The sequence below is a fragment of the Rhopalosiphum maidis genome, chromosome 3 (assembly GCF_003676215.2).
Source record: "Rhopalosiphum maidis isolate BTI-1 chromosome 3, ASM367621v3, whole genome shotgun sequence".
NCBI classification, from domain to species: Eukaryota; Metazoa; Arthropoda; class Insecta; order Hemiptera; family Aphididae; genus Rhopalosiphum; species Rhopalosiphum maidis.
In genome coordinates, this window is record NC_040879.1 from 74123961 (window position 1) to 74136186 (window position 12226).

A 12226-nucleotide genomic window follows, 5' to 3' on the forward strand; every position below is an offset into this window, starting at 1 on the left:
GATTTTACGCATTTACGCATGCATAGGCGAAACGTTGTATACTTTGCTTTCCTATGTTTTCATATTAATATTATTTATTATTAATACATATTTTAGTTTTTTCTCTGTGACTTACATGAGGTGGTTTTGCATACCAAGTTGAGGGATATTTTCGATTTGCGTAGCGAAGCGACGGCGCTGAGGAGTGTAACGACGAGTGCCGATAAACGCGTAGTTACTGCCGAGGGATATTGTGATATCGAGTTGTGATATTGTGTTAATTTGTTTTATAAGAGTTATCAATATACCTTACTACTATAATTACTGTTTTGTAGTTTTGTTATTTATTTATTATGATACAAAAACTATTTAAATAATATACAGTCTCAATTACTCATTTGTACTAACAATATATTAATGCAAATTTCCAGATCCACCCTTGACATATTGCATTTAGATTCATTTCTTTTAAGATTTTTAAAGCGATAAAAAGATCCCCTGTAGGCCTAAAAACACACATTTATTATTTTTTTTTTTTACAGCTGTACTATATAAGATATAACTCACTCATTTTATCATTAAACCATAATACCTAATTGTTATTAGCTATTATACTGCTCATAGAGTACATTATAGACCAATTCTTCTGAAAATTAAATAGAATAAAATTGAATATGAATGCCCTACATTTCCTCAAAATTAAATGAGTGGAATAATTGTAAAAGCTTTGATGAACTTTTTTATAAAGTGATTTTAAAGTTGGACAAATCAATATTTAATTAGTCAAACTCACAAAAATAGTTTGAACTTTAAATATAAATTAATTAAAATAAAAATAATAAAAAATTTAAGTACATAGATGATTTTACTAATTCTTTTTTAAATTTAAAGTTTCATCCAACTTTAGTCATTTTATATTTAAAATAAAAATAGTTTTAACAATTGATGACGTTATTATTACCTCAAAACTTATTGAGTGGAATTTAAAATCATGAGTCGTCACTATATAATAATTTTTTGAATAAATATTGATGCTCATATTTCCTCAATACTGATTGAGTAGAATTAAAAAATCGAAGAGTCATCGCTTTAAATGTGACACTTAATACTTAATAAAATACACCAAATGAATGTAAAAGACGTATGTAAGTTATAACTCAGACATTAGTTATGTTTATAAGAATTTATTTTGAATAGTTGGATATTGATTTGAGCACAGTCCATAAACCCAATCTGGTTTTCAAATTATTTTTGCTCAATTGCTAGTAAACATGAGATATGTAGCTATCCAGTACAAGACCTACACTGAACCATTGTACTATCGACTTCACAATTATAATTTTATCTAAAACTACCTTCGTCTTTTCCACACATTAAGCAAATGTTCTTCATACACTTTGAACTTGGTAGTATCAAGTCCCGTAAGTTATATCGATAACTGTTAGGATCGAAAACATTAATTATTCTTTTATTACTCATTAATTGATTTGCAAAGTACAACATAAATATACCGCAGTTAAACCCATCATCTTGCTATGGTATTTGGATAAACGTATCTTTTCATTTGTTGATATCACCTACGTTTTGCTTTGGTTTCCATAGTTTAGGCACACCGCATAAAACATTCAGAACTCTGTCCTTACAGTAATTTCTCTTCTCGATATCGTTATGCACGCTTTCTATAGAATTTAATTAACTTACTGTTTTTTTTATAAAATCTCCATAGATTTAAGTTAAATGGTCTTTTTCCCGTAAAGGTTTTAATAACCTTGATGAATCAATCCATTCAGGTCTATCAGCTGTAGAATTTTCAATCTGCTGCCAAGATTGAACATAATGTATGATTAATCTAGACCCACACAGCTTAATTGCTGTCTCTTCTTAGTGATCCAAGACCTTGAATTTCTCCAAAAATATCTGAAACAAACACCATATTTCTTTATTATGTAACCAAAGCATTCTAGTATTGCCTTTAGTGTTTAAATTCAAAAAATCTAAAAACAATATTTCTATCTCTTCGTTTTCAAAAGAAATTTACGATACCACATATTTGTCAACTCCACGATAAGACTTCATGTAATACGTTGGATCTTTTGCCAATTTGTTCGTACGGTAAAAGTTATAATTTCCTGTTGGAGACTTATCAGTTGACAATTCCCATACATCTGCGTGCCCATAAGTGTCTGATGGAATTTGGGTAGTCGAAGCCATAGGTGAATTATTAACAACAGTTTTATTTATATTCTCAATGACTTTTGAACTTGTACTATTTTGTCTTATTAATACACAATAATGATCACTGATGCCACTGAGGTTATCAAATAATTACTCACCTATATCCAAACTGCACACAATTTTGTTGATCTGTTTGACTTCAAACAGTGAGATGATCATTATTAAACTCATCTCCTTTTGAATGTAATACAACACCCTGTTGTACTGTCTTATCTTGGCACTGTATATTTAATGACAAACAATTTTGTTGGTTTTCACCATAACTTTTGCCTAAAATTGTATTATTGTTTCTCGAGAATTCTGGACGTTTGAGAGAAGTAAGTATCAATTAAATAAGTTTTACTTTGGTTTAAAGGTGTAGATATTTAAATATAAAAATGTGTATTGTTCACAGATGATTAATTTTTAATAGGAATATTTAAGTTTAGTTTGTAGTAAATAATATTGATTTATATTCCCAGGTACAAAATTTAAAAGATAAGTATGAGAACCTGAAAAGGAAAGCCAAAAAGACGGAAGCGGATAGGAAAAAGAAAATTTTCAAAACGGGTGGTGGAGTGCAAGTTCCACTGTAGCACCCTCACCAACACATAATAGGTTGCTTGATATTATAGGGACAGCAGTAGAACTACAAAATATTTTTGATGGAGACAAAACAGGTAACGTTTACCGGTTTCTATGTAATTATCTTTGTTTTGGTACTGGAATATTTGTATTTATTATTAATGAAACCATTATTATTATAATACACAGGGGCGGATAGGCATGTTCCCATTTTTGTTAATAAAAGTAGCGACCCACCAGGCCAATACTGATGTCCCGATGTGCCTATCCGCCCCTGATAATACATTTCTTTTCTAGTCGCACTACTAAATACATTATAATTATCTAGATTTTCATATTGCATTATTGTTGTTTATTTTAGGAAAACCGCTAGTTAACATAGAGGAAATATAAATTGTTGGAGTAAATAGTTTGGATGATGAATTTATGTATACATATGATGATGCAGTGAGTTATTTATTAATATTGCCATTTTTTTTAATGGGTTTAAATTTTTTACATTTCTAATAGGTAATAGAGCATGTGGATCCTGAAACTGTTGTAGTAGATAATCCTGTGGCAGTTGTCACAGCTGATACAGTGCAACAACAACACATGTGAGCCAAATGGAATCCAGAGGTTTTAAAAAATAATAAAAGTACGGAGTTAATGACCCTGACCCCCCCCCCCTTTTATCAAAAAAAAAAAATAAGACCATTTTAGGGGACAGCGTGAAAAAATATTCATTGGAAAAGCTACACCTAATAATTAAACAAAAACAATATTTTGAAAATGAAGAGAAAAAGGCTCAGGAGAAACACAATGCTGATGAATTGAGAGTTCAAGAAAAACATGAGTGGAACGAGCACATTACAAATTAATGTGTGATACGTTAAGGCTAATTATTCATAATTTTGTGAATACAATGTTAGGTGCATGTGTAGATATTTAGTTAAATATATAATCAGTGCTCGAATTGGAGGTGTGCGCAGGTGGGTGGATATAATAATATAATAATATTATTATTTTATTATTTTGTCCCTATATATTTTTTTTGTAGTTTGCTTATTAATTAATTATAATACCATACTGTTCTTTGCCTAAATTTTATTGTACATATCTATTCTGTAGACTAGTATGAAGATAGAATTAAAATATCTGTGTAGCTGAAAAATGGTATTCAAAATATAAGTAATGTTGGCAGGGGAGTGTGGCGGGCAAAGCCTCCCACAGGTCTGTGTTAAGTAATTGTGCACTTGGAACGCAATTTTTAAATCGTTGGATTGAGCTCCTCTACTTAATTTTTCCCAATTCGAGCACTGTGTATAATGTATTATGTTATATTGTTAACTATATCCTATATCTGTACTAAATTTCAAATTAACTTTGTAACTTAACTAGTTGAATTTAATGTGTAAAATTAATCTAACTCGTTAAGTTAGGTTAAATACTAGTAAGTAACTAGTTATTGTTGTAGTTTTTTTATTCATTTATTGAATTTTTAAATTTATTATTTTGTCAAACATCCTATAGTATTTTAATGACTGATTTTCCAATAAATTAAGATATTTTTTTTTTTTTTTATTTAGAAAAAGATATTTACAATCTGTGTTTACATCACAATAAGTAAATTGGATAATTTATGTACAATATTTAACTTGAATAATTTGAAGAGGGAGGCCAACCAGTGCTGGAACCCAACGTGCGTTTATTTTAGATTAACAAATCTCTGCAATATTTTCTTTTGAGTCTGTGGGTGGGGTTTATGGGTTGGGTAGATGAGATTTGTGATATTAATGGGTTAGTATGGGAAGGTAGTTTGAAGTAGAAGGATCTGTAATGTTTGGTGGCTAGTTGGTCAACTGACTCAATTTTTAGGTCAGAGTGTAGAGAAGAGTTGGAAACAACCCAAGGAGCAGACGTTATTATACGGAGGGTAATGGACTGGAATGCTTGTATTGTGCGAATTTGGGACGGCTTAGCACAGCCCCAAATTTGGATTGCATATGCCCATATTGGACGCAAGAGAGATTTGTACATTATAAGTTTGGTGTGCACTGGTAGTTTTGACTTTAAGATCGGACGAAGTAGGTGAAGGCGGCTGTTGAGTGTTTTTCTTTTTTGTTTAAGGTGTGGGCCCCAGGTTAATATTTTATCAATGATAATTCCAAGATATTTGACATTTGAAGATGATGGTATTTGAGTACCTTGAAAGTGAACAGGTGGGGGTTCTGTTCTTTTTAGAGTAAATGGTACATAAATAGATTTGTCAGGATTTATTTTTATTCTCCACTTAGTTGCCCAGTTATCAATGGAATCAAGGTGTGTTTGTAAACAGTTGGATGTTTCGTCGGGGTCATTATTAGCACAAAGTATTGCGGTGTCGTCTGCGTAAGTGGCCAAGGTGGTGTTTGTTGTAACTGGTATGTCTGCTGTATAAATATTGAATAGGTCAGGAAAGAGGTCGCTGCCTTGGGGGACACCGGCTTTAATGGAAAAGTGTGGAGAGTATGAGCTACCATATCGGATTTTGTATGAGCGGTTTTCGAGATATGAGCGAATAATTAGATAATATGGCGCAGGTAGAAAAAATTTGAGTTTGTATAGTAGGCCATCGTGCCAGACACGGTCGAAAGCCTGCGCAACATCCAGGAAAACACCAGGACAGAATTGCTTCATTTCGAAGGATGATGATATTTTGTCTGTCAACCTATGAATTTGGTGGACAGTGGAATGTTTTGCTCTAAACATTTCGAGTTTGGGAGTTTGGGATAATTTTATGAGTTTGCATAATAGGTCTGATTTTTTTGAGTATTATTTTTTCGAATAGTTTTGCTAGAGTTGGAAGCAAGCTTATCGGCCTGTAGGAGGTGGCTAGAGTTTTTGGTTTATTTGGTTTTGGTATAAGTATTACAGTTGACAACTTCCATATTAGCGGAAAATATGATAGTCTTAGCATGGCGTTAAAGATAAAAGTAATTAGTAGAATGGGTTTGCGAGGAAGATTTTTCAGAACTTTATTAGTAATTAGGTCGTGGCCAGGTGATTTCCCATCTTTTAATTTTTTAATTAAAAATACTATTTCGCTAGGCGAGGTATGTTTAGCAGGTAATGACCTAGGAAGAGGGCTGTTGATAAATTGTTCGATGGTTTCAGAATGGTCAGAGTTCGGTACTATATCGGCGTGAGGTGTGAAAATTTTCGATAAGTGTTTACCGAATAGATTGGCTTTTTCGATATCGGAGATGGCAAGGGAGCCGTCTGAGTCTGTTATGGGAGGGAGTTGTTCCTTTATTCTAAGTAAATTTTTAGTTGTTTTCCAAAGGGAACCGTCTGTTTGGTTTAGTGATTGGTATTTATTTTCAAAATATTCGGATTTATGTTTTAATATTAATTTTTTTATAGTGTTCGCTAAGTGGTTAAACAGTTTTTTATCAGATGGGTAGTGATATTTTTGCCATCTAGAGCGCACCCGTCGTTTTTCAGAAATCAGATTTGTAATATTTGTAGGAAGAGGTTGATTGCTTGTATTTTGTTTACTTGATTGTGTTTTTGGGTGTGAGGATTTAAATATAGCAGATTGAATTGACGTTACAAGATTTTGAGCAGCGCTTTCTATATCATCCTTATTTTTAAGGGATATATTAAGGTAGGTTGTGTTTTGCATAATTTCGGAAAATTCGTCCCATTTGATCGGGCCTTGAGATAATGATGGATGTGGAGGAGTTGGTTCAATTGATGCAATCGTAGTTAAAAGGATTGGAGTGTGATCCGAGCTTAGGTCATTTAGATTGTTAATAGAAAGTTTTATGTATCTAGGTAGTGACGATAAAAAGAAGTCGATTATATCAGGGTGTCTGTTATGGTGTTGGGGCCAGTAAGTAGGGCCCTTTGGGCTTATGAATATGTAAGGTGTATTTTGGTTATTTTTTGGAGCATTTTGCCTCTTTGGTTTTCTGAAATGCAACCCCATTGCGAGTGTTTAGCGTTAAAATCGCCACCCGCTAAGAATTGTTAACCAAGGGATTTTAAAAATTGATTTAGTTGTCTTGAGGATATCGCCGGGTGAGGAGGAAGGTAAACTGAAGAGATTTTGGTAGAAACGTGGTTTAATGTTATCTGAATAGTTGTCGATTGGATGGTGGGAAGCTGAACGCTTGGAAGTAGTTGATGTTGAATTTTAGAAGATATTATAATAGCAGTCCCAGCGTGGGCTGTTTTATCAGGGTGATCGGTTCTGTAAATTTTAAAACCCGGGAAGAAGAGTTTGGTGTTTGGTTTGCAGTGGGTTTCTGTTATGAGAGCTATGTCTATTTGTTTTTCCAATAGTAAATGCAGTTATTCAGTTTCATGTTGTTTTAAGCCATTTGCATTCCATAGCAGTGATTTCAGAATATTTAAATTTGGTTTTTTAGTTGACATTGATTATAAGTTTATTTATTACAGTTGTAAGTAGCGATATGAGCGGATTTATTATTAATTTAAATTCAGAAATGAAAGATGAAAGTTGTGTAGCTAAGTTAGATTCGGATTGATTTTCCGTATCATTTGGGAGAGTATGTTTAGGTGTGTTAGGATGGTGAGACTGTGAGGACAGCTTTGGAAAAGATGAGGTGTCATTTATGTTGGGAGGGTTAAGGTTGGTTTTGACACCGGAGTCCTCCCCCTTTTTTACAATAGAATTATATTTAACATCATTTCTTAAATTATATTTTTTATTTGGAGTATTTTTACCGTATTGGAAATTTTGGAGGTTTTTGTGGACTTGGCAGCCTCGGTAGTTGGCTGTGTGATTACCTCCACAGAGGGCGCAGGCTGGTGGTTCGTCTTTGGGTTTTGTGCAGGTGGAAGTAGAATGGTTGGCAGCACATTTGACGCATCTTGGATGATGGGCACAGTATGATTTGGAGTGACCGTAAGCCTGGCAGTTTGTACATTGTATAATGATACGTCTTTTGTATGGCTCTTCAATTTTTATTTTTGTATTTAATAAAGAGGTGATATTGAAAATTTCTTTGTTTATTTCCGCAGGTTCCAAGTCAATAAAGAAAATTGGCAGTTTATTTTTAGTGGTTTTATTTAAGACGTTGGATACATTACGGACTGTGAAAAGACCAATTTCATTTATTGCTATGCCTATTTCCGCTAATGGAGTTGATGGGTGGATGTTTCGAATCACTACTCGGAAAGGTTTTTCATCTTGAGCTTGATATGTGTGATATTCGGCCTTACTTTCTTTTAGAAAGTGGATGGTTGCTCTGTATGAGTCGGCATTGTTGGTTTGAATTTTTAAGTTGTTCACATTTGATTTAACAAAGAAACTGTCAGCACCGATTAATTCTGTTAATCGTGAACGAAGTGCAGGAAAATCCAAAAGTCCACTTATAAAGATGGGTGGAGGAGGTTTGACTTTTTGTTCGGCGTCGATGTCCGAGTCGATGTCAATGAGAATTTCATCGGAATTTTCAGTTTCAACATTTTCATTGGCAAGTACGGCATATTTATTTGAAGATGCGAAAATAGGTTTATTTTTTTTTATTGTTTCCGTTTTATCATTTGAGTTAGTAGAGAGATTTCGTTTAGATTTGTGCTGGACTGTTGTAAAATCGGTGTCAACATTTGATGAGTTTGAGTAAAAAACATTATTTGAATCGCTCTGTATACGATTTCTTTGTGAAGCGTTTAAATTGGAACCATTATTTATTTTTGAATTAGTAGTTAAATTGACTGTTGTATTGACTGTTGAATTGACCTCGTTCTTAATTGGTTTTTGTGAGTTGTGCATTGTACATTAGTACGTTATCGGAACGCGATAAGGGAAAAAATGCGATAGGCCGGCCGCGGCCGCTAGCAGCGGATACGTGGACTTTCGTGGTATTTTAAAGCCAATTATATTTACCAGTTTTTTGAAAAAATCCGATTTTGTGTTGTTTTGAGTTCCTTTTTGGAGGTTTGAGTGTGTTCAGTTTTGTTTTCCGCATCCGTAGATATCGGAAACGCCACGTTTGGTTGTTGTTATGAGTAGAAATAAATAATAAAGTGTACGAGAAATATATATGCGTGTGCATCGAACGGCATACCATGCGAGACTTGAAAATTAAGATATTACCTATCTATTTGGGACATTTGGTCAAATTATCAGTTGATAGTTGTTCAACTTAAATTTTAAATAATTCAAGTTAGCTACCTATTTAATAATTTATTTATGTAATACATTACATTTGAAAAAATGTTTTTTTAATTTATATTTTAAACTAAAAAAAAACTAACATCTAACTTCAGTTACTATTTTAACCAAACTAACTTCTAAGTAACTAAGTTAAAAAGTTGATTAATTTCAGAAAGTAACTTATATTCTAACTCAGATAGTTAAATTTTATATTAACTATATTGTCTATATTATTCATTTTTATTAATTTAATTAACTTAACTTTAACTATTTGAGAAAGTGAATAATTTGCCCACCTTTGATTAATAAGCAGTTGATAAATAATTCTTATTTATAGTAAGGATGAATAAAAAGAATTAATAAACAACAAAAGAGTATTGAAAATATATAAGTGGAAATATAGAGAAAACTTTTATTTTATTTTTAACAAAAAAAGATAATAATTTGTGTCATTTATATTATTATTATTTAGCCATATAAAATATTTGTAAATTGTAAATTTTAAATTTCAATAAATATAAATTGTATGAATATTTGTATAAATATTTACATGGCATTTTACTCTTATGTGATGCATCACATAAGACCAAAATGTCCTGCTATAAGAGCATTTCTCAAACCAGAATTATTATGTTCTGGCTGGATACCATCTTCTAGATCCACTAATTCGTTGGTTAATAACTGATTAATATTTTCAACCTCATCTGGTGGTTGTGGGTCATTTGCCAACCGAGCAGTATTGTGAAGTATGGCACAAGGTTGAATAAATTCCATTGATGTTTCCAATTTCAAACGTAGTCAAAAAAATAAAACAGGAAATCTTGGTTTCCAGACTTCAAACGTCCGTTCCACCACATTACGAGTCCTAATCTGAGATTCATTGTACAATCTTTCAGCCCTTGTTGGATTTGCTATAGGTGTTAGCAAGTAATGGGAAAATGCATACCTTGCGTCTCCTAGAATTACACAATCTTTAAACCTCAAGGAGTTCCATTCTTGCCCTGAGCCTGCTATTTGCAAAAATATTGTTGTTATATGCTGAGCCGGACCAACGTGCCGACTACATCCAAAAACTTCAAATTTGCAATAACCAAATTTTGTAAATTTAGGGAAAAATACCCTTTTCTGTTTCTGTATTATTTCCCGTATTCTGTCGACGGAGATTGCAATTATATATGTGTACAATCAATTGCACCTATTACTTTTGGAAAACGGGCTAAACCATAGAACATCACTTTCACCTTCATTATCTCTGCTGTTGTTTTAGGCATTTTGATATATCTACAAAAACAAATTATAACTAATATACATATCATAAGAATTCTTAAAAATCATTAAAGATCCAGCAAACCCTATTGGGTTCTTTCTCTTTCCCAATTTATTATACAGTTACTTATTTATCACTTTTTATAGCTAATGCATAACTGACTCGTTTTACAATTTGTCCAGCAGCTGCAATGCTAACACCACTAAAGTCACCTGCTGTAATTAGAAAATTACCCTTTGCAAAAAACTTCAAAGTTAGTAACAATTGAGTCATTGGAGAAATAGTATTATTTCTGAAACGTTTGTTTTTAACACTATTACAAAATATTACATTATTAATTAGATATAATAGTTTGTCAAATTACCTGTTAGTGGGATATTTTATCTGATCAAATAATTCTTCGAGGACCATCTCAACTGTTTGTTTCTTTAAACGAAATCATTTCTGAAACTCTACTTCATCTAATAACTCGAAGTAATTTTTGCGCTTTCCAAATTTTTTCTTTTCCCGAATCGCAACGTTAACACGTTGACTGCCACAAGCCCGCCGGCGACCCAAGTCGTATCAGCGCGTGTCTGGCTATACTATTTTTACATAGATCCAGTTGTTAGATTTTAATAAAATTGATATATTTAGAATCAGTTAATCGTAGATAATATTATGAAAAAAAAAAAAGTCTTGGGTCGCCGGCTGGCAAGCGGCCTGCCAAAAATGTAATATTTCGTACAAGCCACTTGGGTCGCCCGCTGTCTCGTGCTAGAATTAGATACAATAATTTGTTTTTTATTGGTTAAGATAATAATAATATTTATTTTACACGTTTATATGTCAATTATCTTTTAGTATTCGTCTGGAATAAGAAGTGTGAACTTCTCGTGATTATCAAGTTCTGAATTTTATTATAATTTTTGCTTTATTTTACGTAACAATTGTTAACATAATATCATAATGGATGAACGCATGATTAATAATGCATTAGATGATTCTGACAATTTTTCTAGTGACAGTTTTGACGATAATGATAGTGATCCGATATATTGTGTTGAAAATGAAAATAATAGCGATTCTCAAGAGTCGTCAGATGATGAGGATCAAATAGAGAATCAAATTTTACCAATATCTAACAATAGCCAATCAAATTGGAATACAGTAACAGGTACTAATCAAAAAAATTTTAACTTTACGGGAAATTCGGGGCCATTAGTCATTTTAGACGAAGATATTGGACCTATGGATTATTTTAAATTGTTTTTAACTGACAATATAATTGAGTTAATGGTCATTGAAACAAATAGAAACGCTCAACAATTTTTAAATACTCAAACAATTACACGTGGTAGTAGATTTTCATTTTGGCAACCAATAAACAAAAATGATATGGAAAAATTTATGGGACTTTTGATGTGGATGGGACTCGTAAAAATGACTTCAATAGCTGACTATTGAAGCGGAGCAAAGCTGAACGTTATAAAAATGGTGTTGCACCAAAAATTATGAGTCGGAATAAATTTGAACTCATTCTTAGGTTTTGGCATTTTGAGGACAATGAGACTGCTGACAAAACCGATCGCCTATACAAAGTAAGAAAATTACTTAATATGACAAATGATTTAGTAAAAAATATAAATAAACCTGGAGAAATAATCGCGGTAGATGAATCTATGATACCTTTTCGAGGCAGACTTAAATTTCGGCAGTATATCCCAAATAAAACACATAAATATGGCGTAAAATTTTTCAAAGTATGTGGGACTAATGGATACACGTATAAAATTATTATATACGAAGGAAAACAATCAAAACCCGGAGAAGCGTTGAGTGAAACAATAGTAACTTCTTTGTGTGAAAATTATCTGAACGAAGGACGTACTATTGTCACTGATAATTTTTATACGTCTGTTCCATTAGCGGAAACACTTTTAAGGCAAGACACTCATTTGGTTGGAACTCTTAGAAAAAATAGACGTTTTTTACCAAAAACAGTGATTGAAAAAAAATTGAATAAAGGGGAATTTGTCGGTCTGGAAAATAAT

General features: G+C 32.4%; 1 protein-coding gene and 3 pseudogenes across 1 annotated transcript; 2 read left to right on the forward strand and 2 right to left on the reverse strand.

The window, feature by feature from the left end:
- Nucleotides 1–1330: 1330 nt before the first annotated feature.
- On the reverse strand, nucleotides 1331–2190 carry LOC113558378 (annotated as a pseudogene).
- An 81-nt stretch (nucleotides 2191–2271) lies between these two features.
- On the forward strand, nucleotides 2272–3709 carry LOC113558379 (annotated as a pseudogene).
- A 6015-nt stretch (nucleotides 3710–9724) lies between these two features.
- Nucleotides 9725–10604, reverse strand: LOC113558380 (annotated as a pseudogene).
- Nucleotides 10605–11141: 537 nt separating this feature from the next.
- Nucleotides 11142–11639, forward strand: LOC113558382 (piggyBac transposable element-derived protein 4-like). Its single transcript, XM_026963834.1, has one exon. The coding sequence runs from the start codon at nucleotides 11142–11144 to the stop codon at nucleotides 11637–11639; it is 498 nt and encodes a 165-aa protein (XP_026819635.1).
- The last annotated feature ends 587 nt before the right edge of the window (nucleotides 11640–12226 follow it).